The sequence below is a fragment of the Carettochelys insculpta genome, chromosome 3 (genome assembly GCF_033958435.1).
Source record: "Carettochelys insculpta isolate YL-2023 chromosome 3, ASM3395843v1, whole genome shotgun sequence".
Taxonomy (NCBI): Eukaryota; Metazoa; Chordata; order Testudines; family Carettochelyidae; genus Carettochelys; species Carettochelys insculpta.
The window spans coordinates 90,371,737-90,392,262 of record NC_134139.1 but is presented as its reverse complement, the minus strand read 5'-3'; the positions used below and the strand labels follow the sequence as shown (position 1 = coordinate 90,392,262).

The 20,526-nt window shown below is 39.9% G+C and overlaps 1 protein-coding gene across 16 annotated transcripts in view; it reads left to right on the top strand.

Annotated features, from left to right (window-relative positions):
- Positions 1-20,526, top strand: part of ARID1B (AT-rich interaction domain 1B) — a 462,469-nt gene that overhangs the window by 27,880 nt on the left and 414,063 nt on the right. For all 16 annotated transcript variants that reach the window (XM_074990332.1, XM_074990329.1, XM_074990331.1 and 13 more), the window contains exon 2: positions 7,056-7,250. In XM_074990332.1, coding sequence (XP_074846433.1) covers positions 7,056-7,250 — 195 coding nt within the window. The remainder of the gene's footprint in view (positions 1-7,055; positions 7,251-20,526) is intronic.

The following is a 20,526-nucleotide window of genomic DNA, read 5'->3' as shown; positions in this document are numbered from 1 at the left end:
CACATGCACTTGTGACAATAGGATTGTCTTGGCCGTTGGGTGTGATAAATGTATATAATTGCTTTTTAATGTTGTTTTAACCTTTGCTTACACTTTCAGTGACAACATGAAGAGGCAACTCATATGTGATTCATTAAAAACAGATTTCTTTTCTTCGTTGTTGCTGTGATTTGTTCTCTCAGTAGGCATTATAGCTTTATCTGCCTCCAAAATAATAGCTAGGAAATGGTTGAACCCCCTAACCCTCCTGTAATATTAAACGGTTTTAGGAGAATGTCAGGGAAAATCCCTGTAGCCCAGTGTAAGCAAATGTCCTGTATTTTAAACTTATATGATAATTTTTTGAGGTAGCAGAGGATTTTGTGGGGTATGTTTGTATTGGGGTGGGTATCAGTTTTTCCTTTACTGCCCCCCCCCTTTTTTTCTTCTGCCTAGGAAGAAGTTTGTGGATGGACCTCTGCAACTGAGATTGTGCAGTAATCAGAAGGGGCAAGAGACATGAAATAAGATACTTTTGATTATCTTACTGATTTGCCTTCACTGATAACCATTGGTGAATTTGGTCTCTTTTTCTTTTGAGTGACATCTAAGTTTCTGTATGCACCTGAGATTTTTGTACTTTTTAAAAATTTTAATAAGGGATTAAATAAGATATTATGACACATAAAGAGCAGATGTTTTCCTGCTTAAGTAGTTTAAGAATGTAAAGTCAAATTTTTAAGGATGTACATAAAAATATTTTTGCAATACATTGCATTTTCCAAGCTTAATTATATAATTCTAAACGTTAACCTAATTTTTAAACGCCCATTTAAAAAATGCACACTTTTATATTTTGAGATCTTCCTCGCTTTAGATATGTTATTTGGGAAGTCTTCATAAGTAACCGCTTGAGGTCAAGCCATGGTCTATGAATAGGCTACCTTTTCCCCATTTGCCTCCTCCTGCCTCCTGTGTTATTTTTTTTGTGGTGAATTGTTGTAATTCTCACTCAAGGGTTGTAGCTGGGACCTTCATGATGGCTTATCTTGGAATGTTGGTAGCTGATTGGCAACTGACTTCACTGTTAGGTTTTGCAGCTTCAAGTTCTGTTACAAATGGAGAAGCAGGTTCTTTTTAGTACAGAGGCAGAGGTTGTGGCTACAGATCAGTGGAGACCAAAGACTTAGCCCATGTCTTCACTCCAGCGTTGAAGAGCAGTTTATATCAACAAAACACTGAATATGTACATGCTGTGATGTGCTTTTTGTTAGCAAAAACACCCTGTCTCATCACCAAAATAAAACTAGCCTGATGAGAGACATAAGACTTTCCATACAAAATTTTGTGACAACGTGCCAGTATAAATACCATGCCTGAATTTATTGCTCTACTTGGCTTCAAGGAGGTGTTCCATAATGTCCAATCTGACTGCTCTCATCAGCAGTTTGAACCACATTGCCCCGCAGCCAGGTAAACAGCCATCCACCTTTCGCCTTAGCATTAGTAATTCTTGAGATTACGTTTCCTGTTGGTTTATTGTGGACAGGTCTCATTCCATTTTCCCAGGTGACAATGGTGTAGCAAGCATTCTCCTCCTTGGACCAAGGCATAGTTGCTGGATCTTCTCAGTACGTGGGGAGAGGAGACTGGGCAGTCCCTGCTGTGCATGAGCCATAGAAATTTTGATACCTCCATGCATCTCTCTTGAGACTAGTTTGTAAAGGGCTATGGTCGGGGAAACACTGCAGTTCATAACAAAGATAAAGGAACTGAGGAAGGCATACCATAAGGTGATGGAGGTAAACCTTTGGGCTATATTTAGATTGCAAAGAATTGTCAGTAAAAGATAGGCAAATTGCAGTTCTGTCAGGAGAGGCATTTCCAACATTTGGCCCATGCACATGGGACCGAATATCGGGGGAAAAAACCCTTTGCTGAGACATCTCTCCTTCCTCATTAAACAAGGTATAAAAGGATATCAACAGAATGCTCTTGACCGGCAGATATCTGCTGACAGATCTGCAGTCTTGGATGTGTGTCCTGTTGATAAAACTGCTGTTGGCAGAAGCCTGCAGTGTTGATGTAGTCTTCGTGCTGCACTTTATGCCTGCCAGGTTTATAAGAGGCTGGACACTGTCCTTGGTGGTGAGCCCATTTCCACTGCCAAGCGTCCCTTGGATATTTCATAGTAACAGAGAGGAAGCCTTGCTAGTCTATACACTATCAAAACAAAAAGCAGTCAAGTAGCACTTTAAAGACTAGCAAAATAGTTTATTAGGTGAGCTTTCGTGGGACAGACCCACTTCTTCAGACCACAGCCAGACCAGAACAGACTCAGTAGTTAAATATTAAATGCTGAGTCTGTTCTGGTCTGGCTGTGGTCTGAAGAAGTGGGTCTGTCCCACGAAAGCTCACCTAATAAACTATTTTGCTAGTCTTTAAAGTGCTACTTGACTGCTTTTTGTTTTGATATTTCAGTAGCCTTTGTGGGAGCAGGAAGAGAACCTAACTAAGAAGATAGATGATAATGTGGAGCTACCAGTGTGACAGGCAGCCAGAAACTTGTTCAACACTCTGGACTTGCCTCGGCAGTTCTCTGGCCAGTAAGCAACAGGAGAGAAGATGACTGATAAGTGGCTGTGGTTTGTGTAGAGCAGAACTGAGTTCAGAGTATAGAAATGTACAAGGCTGGCTGTATTTCTGTGTCCTGGAAGTTTGCCATGCATCTAATCAGTACAGCAGAAGAGGGCATTGATGTATGCTGAAATCTCATGAGATCTGTCTGGTGGAATCCCTAGGAAAGTTTGCTGGAGGTACTTGGCAGTCCTCTCCCACTGGTTCCTTAGAAGAGCTGCTTTTTTCCTTGCTCCTTTGTAGGCAACTTTTCCACCCTGTTTGATAATTACTCATGCAGGGACCTGAATAGAATATGGGTGAACAGCACATGGACTGGCTGGGGGCCGCAAGTGTGTACTAGAGTTAACCTCACTTCCCTGCTTCCCCTCAGCACTGAGGAGTGTGCTACGATGACCCTGCCTGTGGAAAAGTTTGGGAGAATTTAGTATTTCTTTTCCCTAGCTGGCTGCATCACAGCTTCTTTTCTCTATCCAGAGCTCTTTCCCACTGCCTGCCAAAAATCGCCATGCTTTGGACATTTGGTGAAATATGTGATTACCAAGGGTCTGTGAGGAAGTGATTATGTTATTAGAGGTGTATTTCACTGAAAGGTTTCCATCATGTACATGAACTTAATCATGCTTCTGAGTGAACGTGGAAAAGCAGAATAAAAAAGTGAAACAGTAATTTGTGAAGGATACTACTGGGGGGCGTGATTTAAGTAATGTAGGAGCAAACACAGAGACTGGAGTCCTTAATAATACTGCAGACTAAGCATATGCACGCCTGCCCTCCCCTGCAGCGTATTTGGAAAAACTCCACACATAGATTCCTTTCTACTTTCCAGGACTTCTCAGTTTCCCCTTCACTCCAGACCTTGGGCAACTTTTAAACCAGTATCCGAGAGATAGCTGTGTTAGTCTGTGTCTTCGAGAACAACAAGAAGCCCTGTGGCACCTTATAGACTAACAGATATTTTGGAGCATAAGCTTTCGTGGGCAAAGACCCGCTTCATCAGATGAAGATGAATCTGATGAAGCAGGTCTCTGTCCACGAAAGCTTATGCTCCAAAATATCTGTTTAGTGTATAAGGTGCCACAGGACTTCTTGTTGTTTTTAAACCAGTAGCTGGGCATACATACAGCTTGGAAGGTCTGCCCTTCCCTGGTACCTCCCTTCCAGCAAAGCTTGTGTGTCTGTGCTATTTCTTGTTTAATATAAACAGAGTTTTTGAACAGTAATTCATCTTTGTTTTCTACAAATTGAGATAGCAGACACCAACAATATGTACACAGGCATTGTAATTATTTGCTTACTGGAATGTAAGGCCCCAACTGTCACCATTGCTTCCTAAGGAAACTACATGTAATGTAAAATTGCAACCCCAATCACAGAGAGATATGTTGCTGGTTCTTATTTTCAAAGTGTTGTCTCAAAGCTTCTCTGATTCAAACAGCCCAAGCAGTCAACTTCTAGACTCCAAATTGATTCACGTCCGACCAGTAGCAAGTCTGGAGTTGTTTCAAAGAAGTACTCCGGATTATTATTATTATATGTGCTCTTGTTGCAGTTGAAGTCTGGAAGTCATGTACAAGCACATAATCTGACACTGACATAAGAAGGACATTATAATAAAGCTGCTGTATGCTCCACTACCTCTGAAGAAGAATGCAGAGAACAAGATTTTACATTATGGTGTGATGAGTAGCTGTGTAAATATCTAAGGTTTAAAAGAAACCTACACTAGAAATTGCAAAGAGGATAGAGGAAATTTAAAAAATGCAGTCCATGAAGGCTTGCAAGAAGCGTGGGCAGTAGACAAGCAGAATGAGAAAATATTAGCCAAAGCAGTAGAAAGGTGTAAAGGTTGTTTTTATTCCAAGTATTGAGTGGAAAAGTAGGCTCGGAGAGAAATTAGGTCCATTGATTGTGGAGGTGAGATGAGATTAATGAATGCTAAAATACTGTATTTTCATTTATAATTATTATTATTTTTATAATAAAAAAGAAGATGAGTTTAGCCAGTTGAGAAGTAATGAAGGCTTTGATGGAATGTGAGTGAATACTTAGAAAGTGTGAAAATGCATACCTCTATATCTGAGGCTACGTGCTCCTGAGTATTTGGAAGAAACAGATAAACTTATGGTATAACTGACAATGACTTGAAAAGTGTTAGAGAACTAATATGGCTAAGAACAGAACTTTCTCTGGTCTTTGGAAAATGAGTGATATATGTAATCGTTTTTCTGGTGCTGTAACTTCTGTCTTCAGCAAACCAATGGGATAAATGTTAAGTTGGGTGTGGGGTGGGAGACAGGGACTGAACACCAAGAGGGTAAAGGAACCTTCAGTATAAGTTTGTAAATGAACAAATCTTGCTGGACAAACTAGGTATTTTATATTAGTGGAAGAAGGGGACATGGACTTTAGGTACATCTAAAAGCATATTAATAGAGCGAATGCTTCATTTTGGACCATTACAAAGACAGACAAAAATCATTTTTTTATTAATTAATTTTCTATGGCATTCATCATAATCGTATCCTAAGTGCTTTACATACATTAATTAACTGATCTTTACAACATGCCTGTGCAATGACAGGGTAATGTTATTTGGGTTTTTATGTAGGGAATTGAGGCAAAGGGATGCCCACTAGTTTGAGGAGTTCAGTTTAAGAGGCTTGTAGCCTGATTTTTCTGCCCCCACCCCACCCCAGAGAGTGTATCTTTACATAGCACTTTATGGGTTCAAAGCCCGGTTCTCACTGATTTTAGTCGCACCAGTGAGCGTTCAGTGATTTTGTAAAGCAGAGCCCAGGATTTCACATCACTCAGATTAAAAGGTACATGCAATTATTGACCACCTGGGAAGAGTTTGATTTAAGTGACATCACATTGGAACTCAGTGTCAGGGGCAAGGTTAGATACAAGTGTGCAATTTAATGTGGTAGAAAGACAGACTAATGTACTTTGAAAATAAATGTGTAGGGTCGCGTATTGTAAAGAAGTAACAGGTCCCGTCTACACCACACAAAGAATACTGCATTCAGTTCTGGATACCTCGCTGTCAGAAAGAAGCTGCCAAATAGGTGGGATGTTAAAGAAGGCCAGTGATAAAAATTAAGGGTTTGTGTGACTTATTAATGAAGAAAGAGTTGAAAGTAACTAAATATATATGGTTAGCTAAGCAATGACTAATTTAGAAGGGGCATACCCTGCAGATTTTTGCTGGATGTAGAAGGATGAAAAAATAGTGTTTTACCAAACTGTAAGTAGCCATAGTTGGATAAAATTATTAAAGAAGTTTAAATTGAACACCAGGAAAAACTTACTGGTGTCATAGCATAGTAGGCTATGGAATTGTCTTCAAAATCCCCCATTTCATGAGACATTTAAAACTAGATTGGGCAACATCTGCAGAGAAGTCCTACACACACAGGGAAATGAGCTAGATAAACTAATAGATCTTGTCCTTTTCTAACTTGTATGAGTGTGTGAAAACCCTGCTTTAATTAAGCTACTATTATGTTAGGCTTTTTTTTTTTTTTTTTTCTTGAAGTGTAGCTTGTCTGTACCTTGGACTAATGCACTTTGGGGGTAGAGGATAGTTGCTGTAGCTCAGCACTGTAAAAACATAATAGGGCTATACCTGACAGTTTTTAATCTTGTTCTGATTCAGTTGGTCGCTCCTTAAAAAGCTGAGAGTAAGATGTCGCACACTGGTTGACACCAGTCATGAAACTCTTCAGGTGCATAGTACATCCTGCCAAAAACCAAACATTTCCTCCCCCTACCCCCATCTTCCCAACAATAACTAAATAGCCATTCCAGTCCTGGATTTTCTGAGCTCTGGCAAGGAAGCAGATTGGCTTTCATGTGAAATGTGGCTTATGACTCACATTATGATTTGGAAGCTTAATGTACATGATTGCAGTGCAAGGGCTCTGAAATGTAATGTACCATACACTTAGTGCTCCTTCAGAACTTTCTTTTTCTTTCACTATTTCTTTTATTAATTTGAAAACTAACCAGCTTCTCCAGGCTAAAGTTTTTGTGCAGGACAGTGTCTTAACACTTAAATATAACTGGCGTAGCTGGAAGAGTATGTTAAAGGCAGTATTACTAATCATTATGTGTATGTTTAGTGTGCTTATTGATTTTTTCCCCCCATCTCTTACAGCAGTAGAAGAAAATTTGAATGCTATTTCTCTCTCTCTTTTTTGCTGACGGGTGCAAAATCTTTTTGTCGTATATCTGATTTTAAGTCCCATTTGCATATTTCAAAACACATTTTTAATTAATAGGAAGTTTGGAACATGCTGCATTTTTTATGTAGAATTGTTGTAGGATGACTTCAGAATAAAGGTCCACTTGTGCTGAATAAATGCTATAATAAGGTGTGTCTGATTTCTTGCTACAGTATGTTTAATGCAGATTTTGCTTGTTTTTGATAACAGGGCAGCCCAATGGATCCAATGGTAATGAAGAGACCTCAGTTATACGGAATGGGTAATAATCCTCATTCTCAGACACAGCAAAGCAGTCCATATCCAGGGCAGTCATATGGCCCTCCAGGACCTCAACGATATCCAATGGGAATGCAGGGACGGACCTCGGGAGCCCTTGGAGGAATGCAGTATCCACAACAACAGGTTGGTGGAGGATTTTTCTGTGTTGCTTTGGCTTGCTCGTTCTCTCTTCCCCTGTGCCATTCTGCTTAATGCTCAGGCCAGAGGAAAATGCTCAAATCAAGAGCATTCAGAATGAAGGTAAGGGGATGTTTTAAAAGTTAATAAAGAATGATGATAATTTATTTCCTTAAATTTCACACCATCTCTAAACTATTTAATGTGCTGCAGGCACATCTTTTTAGAGGAACATACTGAAAGCGAAGAGTTTTCTTTGGTTGACATCATGGAGCTCTGTACTTTTCTTTGGGTTTTGGGGATTTTGTTTTGTGTTGTTTTTTAGTCAGCATAAGTACCTATTTCTCTTCCTTTCTCCCTTCCTCTAGTAGATTTTCTCATCCAAAAAAGAAAAACTCCGGGCTTACACTTACACAGTACTAGTTTACTGGAGCGAGACCAATATTGTTCAGTGTGTGAGTCTGTCATGTCTTTGCATCAGGGTTGATTTTTATCAAAGCTTTTTGTGGTTTATTTCTCTTCTTTCTCAGTCTCTCTTTTAAAGTCAAAGGTGGTGGTGGTGGTTGTTGTTGTTGTTTTTCTCTTTGTATCAGAGGACATATAAATGTAACAATCTCCTCTGGTCTAGTTGGATTTCATTGTTGATGGTGACCTCCTATGCCCTTTACCACCCCTTTTGAAAACAATTAATTACCCACATTCTCAACAGCTATTAGTGGGAATGAAGTATTTGTTTTCTGAAGGAGATAATAGATTAATGTTATCCAAAAAGCAAGTTTGCAGATTTCTGCCAGAACTCCAATAAAAGATGTTACTTCAGACTGAGAAATTTTATATTCAATTGCAAGCACAGTGATTTTTTTTTTTTTTTTTTTGGATAATGGAAAACAGTGCCCACATGTAGGGTTAACTAGTTTCAGCTTTCTTTTAGTTTATTTTATGTTAAATATGGAAGAGGACAGAAAAAATGATCTACAAAACAAAAGTATTTATTTTAGTATAATCCTAAACACACAAGTGTCTTATTAGTTTAGAATTTCTAATGCACTGTTCTGATGCATTCTCAGCAACTTCATATAACCATGTGTTGTAGCATTTCATCATCAGACTTTATTTCATTGTCCTTATTAGATTATTTTTAAATCAATGTTTACTTGTTTGTAAGAGGCAATTTGGTTTAAAGATGGCCACCACCTTGCTTTGTTGCCAGCTTAATACAATCAAGGCATTTTGCCAGTTTAATAAATGGTACTCAGTTAGAATGGGATGTGGAAAAAAGGAGCTTTCAGTTTTCTGTGTAGCTGCAGCCGAAGCAAAGTTATTAAAACATATTTTTTATTTTTAAAAGAATTCTATGTTATTGAGAAATGGGTGTTTGAATTTTTCACTTCATTTACTAATTGCTTGATAATTGTACATTATCTGTCAACAGGCAGTGACCTGGCACAGTGATTGGCTGCTGGCCCTATCTGTCTTCTCACAACACTAATGTAATTGGCTGAGCAACATTACAGTTATGATTACTAATACTCTTCAGGGAAAAAAAATGAGAGGCCAATTAGGATATTGAGTTTTTATTGAATGGACATCACCACCTAGGCACAATTTTATTTTGGGCGACCTCCAGAGCTTCATATGTTTGGTTTGTGAACCTCTAATGATTTGAATCCAGTTCTCTTCATATTGTGCTTGTATTACCATCTTTCTTCTAAGGATTAAAATACAGGAATGCAGGTTTGGCAAATGAATTGCCAACTTACCAACTGAGTGGTAAGTTGGCTTTAGCTCAGGGTGCCGCATTTTCATTTGTCATTTTTTTTTCCAACTTCTGTGACATAAATATGAAGCAAGAGGACCCCAGTCACGCTTGTTAAAATTGACTGGATGGTAATTGTATATAAATATATATTATGTAATAAATAATATGGCCAATGTTATCAGAGGGTGTGTGCTTAGCACTTAATGGAAATTGGAGCACTTTACAACATCTCTGATTGAACACCCAGCAATTGAGGTACTCGGCAATACCATATACTTCTGAAAAGCTGATGAGTTTTGAGGGATTTTGACCTAAAACCTTTGAGTGCTGGTCCAGTTTGAGAGAGGGTGTGTGATGCTTTGGAGGCAGGGAAAAAACCATGTCTCTGGGAGATTTTTTTTTCTATTTTGTTTTGTACTGAAGTGTTGATTTTATGCTGTCCAAAGGTTTTGGAATATTAGAGTGAATCACAGGAGCAATTAGAAAGTAGAGATGGTTAAAGGTGCACGGTAAGTGCTTCTTCTCTAACAGTCTATCCCTGTGCAAGAATCTTACTTCTGAATCTCAGGTCCATAGCAAGAGACAAGCAAAAGTCCTCAAAACTTTAAAGATTTTAGGGACTTGAAGGAGAAGTCCTTGGAAGATAAGCCTGAGTTGACTTCAGCCATTGGATGACAGGGCTTGGGGTTAGAGCAGTCTGTACTGGCAGATTTTAACTTGGTGTATTTCTAGATGCTGCAGATGAAGACCAAAGAGGAAAAATTAAAGAGTAAAAATCGACATTAATGAAGACGTTTGGTCAGACATGAGAAATGATCCTGTAATTGGCTATAAGCATACATACAAAAAAAAAGTGTGTTCCTGTTGAATGCCAGTGATTCTGTCTCTTTTAAGAAACTGTAGAAAGTTGTACGTATATTGATGATGCTATCCACAGATACGGAGAAATGTATGACAAGGACGTCTCTGCTGTTTCTTCAGACAGTGAAGTTAAAATGAAAAAGATGAGAGAACTTAATCTGGCACAGGCAGCCTAAATATCTGACATAGAGGTGTTCAGCATGTCACATAAAACTTGTGAAGAAATCTAATGCAGCAGAAGTGTTTAAAAATCTTCCATAGCTACCATCTGCTTCATGGCTGGTTGATTTCAATGTGAGAATGATGTACCTAGCTTTCCCACAAAGGCTGGTAGAAATCTCGGGGTAATAGTGTGCCTAATAGGGTTGCTTGGGGTGCATTCTGTGAAACTGCTAGAAAGGACGACATAGAGAGAAACTGAACTTAACAGTGCTTGAGAAGGTTTTGAAGAAACTTGACTGGTTACATACAGAAGAGGTGGGGAACATTTTTTGGGCTGGGGCCAGTGACCTACAGACAGATGAGTTGGGGCAGGGGAAAGAAAAACAACCCCAAAACCCTCACTAATGCAGTCCCCTTGACTGAAAAACTGAAAAAAGAGGACACGCCGCTCCCCTTATTCCCTTACACACCATTTTGAGGGCCAGTCCCTTTTGTGGGCCTCTCTAGGCCCTGGGGTGGAGCCAAAAATGAGTGGTTCGATGTGGGAGGGACTGCTAGGAAGTGGGCTTGGGGTGTTGGGTCTGGGTGGGGGGAGGCTGCAATAGCAGAATGCAAATTGGAGGCTCTGGGTGGAAGGGGCATGCAGGAGTGGGCTGGGACTGGGGAAGTCTGACTAGGAGGGGGTGCAGGAGCAGGGTGGAGGTTTGGGCAGGAGGGGGTGCAGAAATGGGCTGGGTGTATGGGGTCTGGTTGGGAGGAAGGGTGCAGGGTCTGGCAGGGAGGGGGCCAAGGGCAGGGTGGGGTGGAGAGTTGAGATGGGAGGAGGCAGAAGCAGGGTGGGAATGGGAGTCTGGGCAGGAGGGAGGGTTCCGAAGGAGGTGTGATGCGGTCTGGGTGGGAGGAGGTGTAGGAGTGTTGGGGGCACGAAGTCAGAGTGACAGAGGTGCAGCTTACCTGTGTAGCACCCCTGGATGTACATGAGTTTCCCCCCACTTGCAGGCATTGCCCTTCACTGTTCTGATTGGTCAGAATTCTAGCCGGTCAGAACAGTGGGATAAAACCTCCAGGCAGCATTGCTTCTGCAGCTGCTACTCTCTTTTTTTCCTGGGGTGGAGGAACAGTAGTGAGCATTAGCAGCACCATGCGGAGCTGCTTCCCTTCCCTCCACCCTGCCCCTGCTCCTCGACAGAGCACGTGGGCTGGATCTGGACCTGTCTTGCTTAGCTCTGTCTCACAAGGCTCGGCCTCCCCACCCCACCATGGGCTGGATGCTGGGGAGGGGAGCCCTAATCCTTGCAGTCTGGATCCACGCAAGCTGCAGTCTGGATCCACAGCGTGGGCCGACGGATTCCACAGCCATGAAATACAGGATGATGACATCACTGTCCCAGTCTTGGTGAAAATGTAGGTTGAATTAAAAAACAAAACCAAACAAACAAACAAAAAAAAACCCTAGACCCATACAAAGGACAAAATTTGATATATAACACAGAGGACCTCTGCATTACTTGCCAGTTTTAGTGATCCTGTATCCAAATGTTGAGTGTAGGCAGAGCCCAGAGCAAGAGGGAAAGCAGAAGTAAGGCTGAAGGAATGTTAATCTGATTTCCTGGCTCACTTGACTTCTAGATTTCTAACCCAGTTTTATGTTTATAAAGGAGGTTGTGTCACAGATTTTTGCATAAAAATGATAGAAAATTGTGGAAGTAAAATCATAAAAAGGCAGGTCATTTTGATTGATAATTTTATCAAGTTTTGAGAGACTCCTCAGTCAGCTTCGCATGAATTGAGCAGATATTTAGCACATTTGGGCTACGTCTGCACTAGCCCCAAACTTTGAAATGGCCACTCAAATGGCCATTTTGAAGTTTATTAATGAAGTGCTGAAATGCATATTCAGTGCTTCATTAGCATGCGAGCAGCCGTGGCGCTTCGAAACTGATGCGGCTCGTCCCGATGGGGCTCCTTTTTGAAAGGACCCTGCCTGCTTCAAAGTCCCCTTATTCCCATGAGCAGATGGGAATAAGGGGACTTCGAACTAGGCGGGGTCCTTTCGAAAAGGAGCCCCGTTGGGATGAGCCGCGCGGCAGCGAGCCGCATCAGTTTCAAAGCGCTGCGGCCACCCGCATGCTAATGAAGCGCTGAATATGCATTTCGGTGCTTCATTGGTAAACTTCGAAATGGCCATTTGCGTGGCCATTTCGAAGTTTGGGGCTAACGTAGACACGGCCTTGGACTGGTCTGGTCAAATAGTTATAGTAAGACAAAAAGCAGTCAAGTAGCACTTTAAAGACTAGCAAAATGGTTTATTAGGTGAGCTTCACCTAATAAAGTGCTACTTGACTGCTTTTTGTTTTGATAGTGTATAGACTAGCACGGCTTCCTCTTTGTTAGTTATAATAAGGTGAGTGCTGAAAAATTAAAAAGGTTAGTTTTAAAAAAACCCTGTACTTCAGTGCGAATATAGAATTGGGAAGTATTACTAATCAGTTAACTGGGGAGTCAATTGTGTTTTGCTTACCGAATTGTGAACCTTTCATTTTGGACAGTGTGTCCCTCTTTTATGCTTGAGGAATAATTAATATAACACGAATTGTGTAGGGCAGGGGTGGCTAACCCATGGCTCTAGAGCTGCATGCAGCTCTTTGAGCAAAGAAATATGGCTCCTACTCTGAGCCACATGTCGGGAGTGCTTAACACCGCTCCCGCTTGGAGGGAGAAGCTTGTGGCAGCGGTGGAGGTGGCGGCTCCAAGAAATTGTTGGCATTGGGTTGGATGGGAGAGTGGGGGTACCTGTCTCTTGGGGAGGGGGAGGATTAGAGGTAGAGTGGGGGGGGACTGTGGGGGTGCCTGGTTCTGTGGGAGAGGAGGGGAATTTGATTATATTGGAAGGGAAGTGGAGGTGTCTGGCAATAGGGGGAATGGGAGGGCATTGAGCTGCATATTTTATATTTGTTTGATATATGAATATATAGATATATAATACGTATCTCTATAGATATATATTATCTATATTTATAATATCTCTACAGAATCTTTACATTCTGTCCACAGCTATTTTAGATATGGAATATATATCTCTGTCTCTATAGAGATATTATAAATACAGATAATGTATATCTATGGAGAGAGAGCTATATGTATAGCTCTTTACATTCTGTCCACAGCTATTTTGGCTCTTTGACTCTAACTGGTTGGCCATCCCTGGCATAGGGTTTTCTGTTTTTTTTTTTTAAATACGTTTTTGGTGTTTTTAGTGGGCTTCTTAACCCATCATTTCAGGAAAGGAGAGCTTGTTGAGAGCTGTCAGCACAGTCTGAACACATTGGAATCTTAAGGCTGAAGTCTGTACCCCAAGATTATGAAGCATTCGCCATAAATATTGGTCTTTATACTGGTATGCCTGATGCTTCGCGCACTGAATGTCCTATGCAGTCGGTATCTATGCCTTTTTGAACCCGAACTGATGCTCTAAGCTATCCTGTCAGTATACCATGAGCAATTAACTGTGAACCCTGTTTTGCTGGTCTTCATACCATCCTCCAGCAGGGAGTTCCAAAGGCCTATCCTGCACTGCATGAAGAAAAACTTCCTTTTGTTTGTTTTAAAGCTGCTACCCATTAATATTAATAGCTAATGCAAGATTATAACTTCAGAGAAGCCTAACGACAAGTAAATAATTTTCTCATCTCATATGGATATCAGAATTACTTACTCTTCTGAAGTTCCAAATATCTTCAGTATAAACACGCAGATGATGAATTTGTATCAGATGGACACACACGAGCCCAAAGACTGTAGCATTTGAAATTCTGCTTATATTACATACCAAGACTTTAAAAATACCTTGACTAAAATGTTTTTAAAAAGCTAAAAATCATTTAAAATAATTTTTGGATTAAATATATTCCTACAGGAAACCGTGACAACAGAGTCTGCAGACTTTGCTATCTGTAGTTTCAAACTTTTTTTCTTGGGGCCTGATTTTCTACTTCCTTGCACTTTTGTAGATGCAAAGCAGGTGTACAAGGCTACCAAATCAAAATAGTAATGTTTTTCATATTAATTTTTCACAAGTGCAGACTGGTTCGTAAAGTACAAGCAATAGAGGAGACTGCCTGTTATTTTTAGAACTCTTGCTTGATTTTGTTCCATCTCCTTCGAGACCTCATTTCTGAGCTGTCTTCTGGGGTGTCCTGTGTGGCACCTTTATTCCTTCACACAATCTCTCCATTCTTGGGGTGGAAAAAATACACCTGTGCTACTTGCACCATGCAGAACAGACCCCTGTGTCTTTGTGACTAGCAGTTTCTCTGTGGGATTACAAATAAAGGAGAAGTAAGTTTTGTCTTCATCTAGGCTTGCTAAATAAGAATGTGATTGGTTTATAGATCCTGTGCTTTTTAAAAAAAAAAAAAAAAAAAAAAAGGCAGTCCACAGATAAATATTTAATGTGTGCAGCAGCATGTTTCATCCCCAGTTCAGGACTAATTTGTGTTTTGAGTAAAGTTGTAAGATGTTTGCACAATTTGAGCCTTAACCTAAACACCATTTTAGATACCTAAGCACTAGTGGAATGTATTTAAAATTGCAATGTAAATTCATTTTGGAACAGTCTTTGACATTTTTTGTCTTTTGTTTACCTAGAAGAACCTGAGTTCACAGTTTTGCATTTCTGCTTGAGAGAGAGTGAGTGTACTGGTGTCATAACCTACTACTAGGTCTGTATAAAGAAAAGCTTTTGCCCGGATATGATTTATTGATTCTAATGTGATAAACTGTTCCATTAACTCCCAATTCAGGCCCTGGAAGATCAGTAGAAAAAAGAGGTGATTTTTCAAATACTTGAATTTAAAATGTACTTATATATCAGTTTTTAATTCCAGCAATTAATTTTGTAAATGTTTTGGAGTCTTAATAGATTTTTATTTATTTAAACTGATTGTACCTCATTATGAAAATGACATGGGTGAATTTTTTTAGTTTAAATAACATTTTCCATAACTTCAGTTTCATGGTTCTGCATTTCTTATTTAAGTGACACATGAAAGTAGGGACAGTTTTCTGTGTGGGACAGATGTAATTTTAAAAACATAGCGATAGGTCTGGTTCGGCAGGACTTCTGAGAGAGATTATGTTGTACATTGGAAGACATAATAAGAACTTTTTTTTGTCTTATGTATTTCCTAGGATTGTAAAGGGACAATATCAAAATAAAATTAATTGGTCTGAAAGTGGTTTTTCCAAATATGAAGTCCCAGGCCAAATATGTTGATAGAACATATTTTTAACATCTGATTCTTGTGCAGTTCTCTCCCCCCTCCCCCCTTTAGCACTTTGATAATGAAATTATGCTGGTCAGTTTCACTTTCTCATTCCCATATATTTGCAAATTACTGTCTGGCTTCCAAGCTGAGTAGGAAAATGTATAAATTAAGTTTTAATTGAAATAAAAAACATACGGACATTTCTATTAAAATTAAGTTATGTTTTATTAACTAAGCATACAGATACACGCAGAGTAAAATTTACCTACTACAGTGTCACTCAGTCTTATATATCTATAATACCTTGCATTCTTTGGCTTAAAAAAAGGGAAATAACCTCTCCCAAAAAACTAATGAACCATATAATAGTTTGAATGGCTGGCTATAAGAGTTTTCAAGCAAAACTGAAAGCCTGAATTTATAGGTGAATATTTTGAAATAATTAAATGGTCCTTTCAGTGCAGTGATGGGCATTTATAATCATTGGATAGTTGATGTTTGGATGTGTTAAAAATACTGATGTACTTGATGGACTGGAACATCTTACGGGGAAAGTTGGGGGCTGGGGAGGGAAATGGAGAACACAGGAAACCCCTGCCAGCTCTTGAAGACAGCCACAGGTCTCAAACAGCTCTGTGGTTGTCTATGGATCGCATAACTGGTTGAGGGCACCCATTAACCCCTTCTAGCATAACAGTACCTCTGTTTCTCTCTCCTCACCCTTGCCAATAGAGTTTAACATATATATACCCTGAATAATTTCAGTCAGAAAGCAGATTAATGATGAGGAGAATGGGACACACACAAACCTGGAGAGGGGATTGAGGAGCCCTGTTATAGTGGGAAGGGTACAGACAGATCCTCTAGCATGGGGAGAATGTAGAAACAAGAAGGAGGTAATGAGTTCACATATAATCCTTGCCATGGGACAGGAGAGGGAATGAAATGCACATGGAACACATGCTATGAGGGATGAGAGAGGGTCTTTGAAATGGGGGGAGGGATTAATGGGAGGGCACACAAAGCCCTGTCATGGGGAAAAGAATGGGGTTCCTGGTATGGGGGGGAATAGGAGCCACTAGAATGAGGGGAAGGCAGAAGAGAGCATCCAGCCCTTGTTGGAGGGGGATGATTGGGGAACACTGGAACGCAGGGCGTGATTGGAAAAAGGAGACTAGGGAGCATACAGAGTTTCTTCCGTGGGAGGGAGAATGGCAGAACCTGGTGTGAGGGAAGAGAGCTCCACACGTACACACAGCCTTTGGTATGTCAGTGTGTAGGTGGGGAACAGATGGCGTGGGAAGTGAGCAGCACACAGTCTCTGTTATGAGGGGAGATAATAGGGGATTCTGCTATGAGGAGACGGGTATGGGGAATTCACCTAGCCACTGGCATATGAGTGGTTCATGACGTTGCAGAAGGACTTTTTGAAATACAGTCAGGTGACAGAATGGTACACAGGGAGCTTTTGAGGAGAAGCAGAATGGAGGGATTCAAGGAGCCCATGTTGTGCAGAGTAAGCTTAGCTTATACAAGGTGTCTGACCCCCTAATACTTAAAAAGGCAGAACTTTAAGCCTTCTGAGACCAACTTATTTGTTCTGGTGTATATACTTTTTTTGGGTGGAGTAGGAAAAAATTGTTTCTGGTTGACAGGGTTCAACTTTTGGAGTAAATTTTAACTGCTCAGGAAACGTTATCAAACCTCTGGGAAAGTACAATAAGACTAGTATAATGGAAATTGCAAGTCAACCTGAACTATTGCAGCGCCAATATGATTACCTGTTCACACTGCTCACATTGGATAATGTGCCTGTGGGGTACCTGGCATGGGCCACTGTTGGAAGACAGGTTACTGGGCTTGATGGACCTGTGGTCTGACCCAGTATGGCTGTTTGTAATGTCCCAGGTAGAAATTATTCAGTTTAAGCCAAGGAAATCACTTCGCTCTTGACTTGGCAGGTAGTTTTTTTTAAAGCTAGCAAACACTAGTGTACTAGTTGCTGGGTGACTGGTATGTATCTTACTGTGTGGAATTATTTTAATTCCAGAAGACTGAAGTTTGCCAAGAAGGTGGGGTTCACAATGATAATTTGCTTCAACATAGTAATAGGAAGCTAATGCATATATACAAGGAAAACTAGTTCAGATATATATAAATTTCCTTCACTAGTGTATGTATTGTCTTTATCCTTTGACAGAATTGTAGCTCGATTGCAATTTATGTTCTGAAGTTGTTTTAGTAGATATAGTGGTGGAGATGTAGAGGGAATGAGGGAAAAAGAATTTTTGCTGTTGCTTTTTTGGAAGAAATGTAAGAATGACTGTAAGGGGATGGGACATTCTGGTTCTTTATTTTCTATACGTAATATTAATTCAAAGGAATGTGGTCAAATCTTTAAGAAGGTGACTTTTCCTCCTTCCCTTTGTTTGCATTTGATGTCTATTAAAATCAAAGCATTGTGAATAGTTTGAGTAAAAATAACTTCTTCACTAAAGATTTCATTTCCATGGCATCTCAGTCATTCTAGTAATCCTTTTTTTGACTTCCGGGAAATGCACGTCGTAGACAAAATAATAAGTAAGGGGGAGGTTGTGGGAGGGAAAAACTTCTTTGATAGGGGAGTCTTGCAGATTTCCCTTTATGCATCTTAAAGAGAGCTGGGGGAGTGCCTGGCCCCATTTGTTTTCCTTTTCAGGTCATATTTCAGGGTAAATCTTTTGATATTCAACCATTAATCATTGCAAAATCAAAGTTTCCGCTTTCTTTGTCTTGTAAAGAAATAGGATTTTATATTTTAGGCTTGTAGAAACTCTAAAGAGGGTGTATGTGTGGTGCAGACTGCTGGTAAGTGTTCAGTGTTTTTCTTTCTTTCTCTCTGGTGCTAAGCCTCATTGACTAAATTGAAAAAAGGCAGCTACTTTAGTTCATGGTGGGATAAGGCTTTATGTGCTATTGTCTTCTTTAGAATTATCCCTTCCATTGAATGTAATTCACTCCATAGAGGGAGGTGAGCATAGATTACAGATAATCGTGGAATCAAATTTGACATAAGTTGTGGTCTTTATGGTAGCTTAGCTCTTCATTTTAACACTGGTCATCTGACAATGTTTACTGAAGGAAATCCCGTAAGTAGCAGAATTGCATTATCATGGAAAATAGAAATCATTGAAATGTTTCTGTCATTTCTTTAGAACTGTGTAAAAAAATTGTAGGTTAAGGAGAAAGTGTCAGCTGCTTCAAGCAAATAGAATTGTTCTTTCAAGTGGAGGATAGAATCCTGTCTTTGTAGGGAAACAGGGTCCAGAATTTCAGTCTCACCACTTCTTCAGAGATGTTTGTTAAATGCTCATTTTAGTTGGGATCACTGAGAGAATGGCAGTTGAAGGTATGAGTATAATAAATATATTTTCTAATTGTTTTGCTTACAGTACTGCTAATTTATTGTACTTTCATCTGAACACCTTGATGGATAGAATAACATTTGTTATGCAGCTAGGGCAAATTTGAATTGGTGCTGCTTATGGAAAGTGTGAAGAGGGAAGAAAACCTGCGGAAGTGTTTGTTGGGGATTTGGAAAGGTTGCTCTTTTTGGAGAACGCAAGGAACAACTCTTCCCTAGATATGCTATTTTGTTGTTGAGAATTTTGTATATGAAAAGAACAAGATGTCAACCAAAGACGTATTTAGCTAGTAAACATGAGTTTTGATTATCAAGCAGTAGGGGGCAGGTCAGTTTTCTTTCTGCTGCGTGAAGAAGGGGAAACATTTTTGCACAGTTTGAGACATGAATTAAAGTATTTTAATCCATAGGCTATGTCTGCACTTGCCCCCTTTGAAGAGGGCATGGTAATCAGGGTGATGGGAAATCCCTAATGAAGTGCATTAGGCAAATTCTCTCCACAGCAATTTTGAAGTGCTGGCATGCCATGAGCACTTCAAAGAGCACATGCTGTGGTGAAGTACCTTTACTCCCTAAAATTTTGGGAGTGAGGGCACTTTGAAGTAGTGCGGCCACTTTGAAGTGTGTGGCTACACGGCATGCCAGCAATTTGTAGTTTGATACTTCAAAGTTGCAGCTGGGGAGAATTTGCCTAAGAAATGCTGCATATGCATCACAGCACTTCATTAGTAATCTCCCATCACCCTGCGGGGGAAGTGTAGACATAGCCATAGTGAAAGAAGTATCTTGTTTTAAGTATATTCTGCTATGGAATTATGTGTAATAGCTGTACATTAATGGAGGTTTAGGTTAAAGATAATTAATTAGCTGTTACTGCTTGCATTTTTAACTTTAGCTAACAGCTCTTTGTTGATCTTATTTATCAAAGGAAAATTTTGTACTCATAGGCTATGTCTACACTACAGCAATCTTTCAAAAGATGATATTCTGGAAAATCTCTTAAAAAGTCTTTCGAAAGAGCACGTCCAGACATAAAAAAGCAGATTGAAAGATTGATCCACTCTTTCAATAGAGCACGTCCACATAGTCCCTGCTCTTTTGAAAAAACAGGCCAGAGGTTTTAAAGAAAAAAAAAAAAATTCTGCACCATGAGGACTGTGGTTTTTTTCCGAAAGTTGCTTTTGAAAGGGCGCGCTCTTCCTGATCCAGGAGCAGAAGAGGGATTCCAAAAGAAGAACCACATTCTTCTGATTTCGGATTGAAAGCACATTTTGTGTGTAGACACTCCATGTGTTCTTTCAAAAAAGGGCAAGATTTTTTGAAAGAACCTGCTAGTGTAGACTCAGCCCTAATGTTTGAACTAAGTACAACCAATATATAGGTATAAGTTAAATGCCTCTAGTTCGCATCCTAGGGCCCTGACAAGTGTGGAACAAGAGAATTTGCTGGAGCACAGGAGGTCAATATTGTCTGGCACTATAACCAACACTTTCATGGCTTGCTGGGCTCTTAGAAGACATTTAGGGGTAAATTAGAGTTAAATAACAGCACAGAACTCTGAGAGTCAGGACTGGTGGCTTTAAACAAGCTTTATTGGAAACTTGTCCACATCTGTGATAAGTGGTTGTCCAACTAGCTAAAATCATGCCAGATTACAGTACGAGATTAGAGATATTCATCATATTTCGATAGTACCCAGTTATAGCTGAAACATGTTTTGAAGATGTTATATATAGCTGATTAGAAGTTTATCAACAGATTATCAACTGTCCGTAAATCGGAACTAGTGTTGGGGAATCATTGGTGTTTGAGTTTTAAAATGAGGAGAGT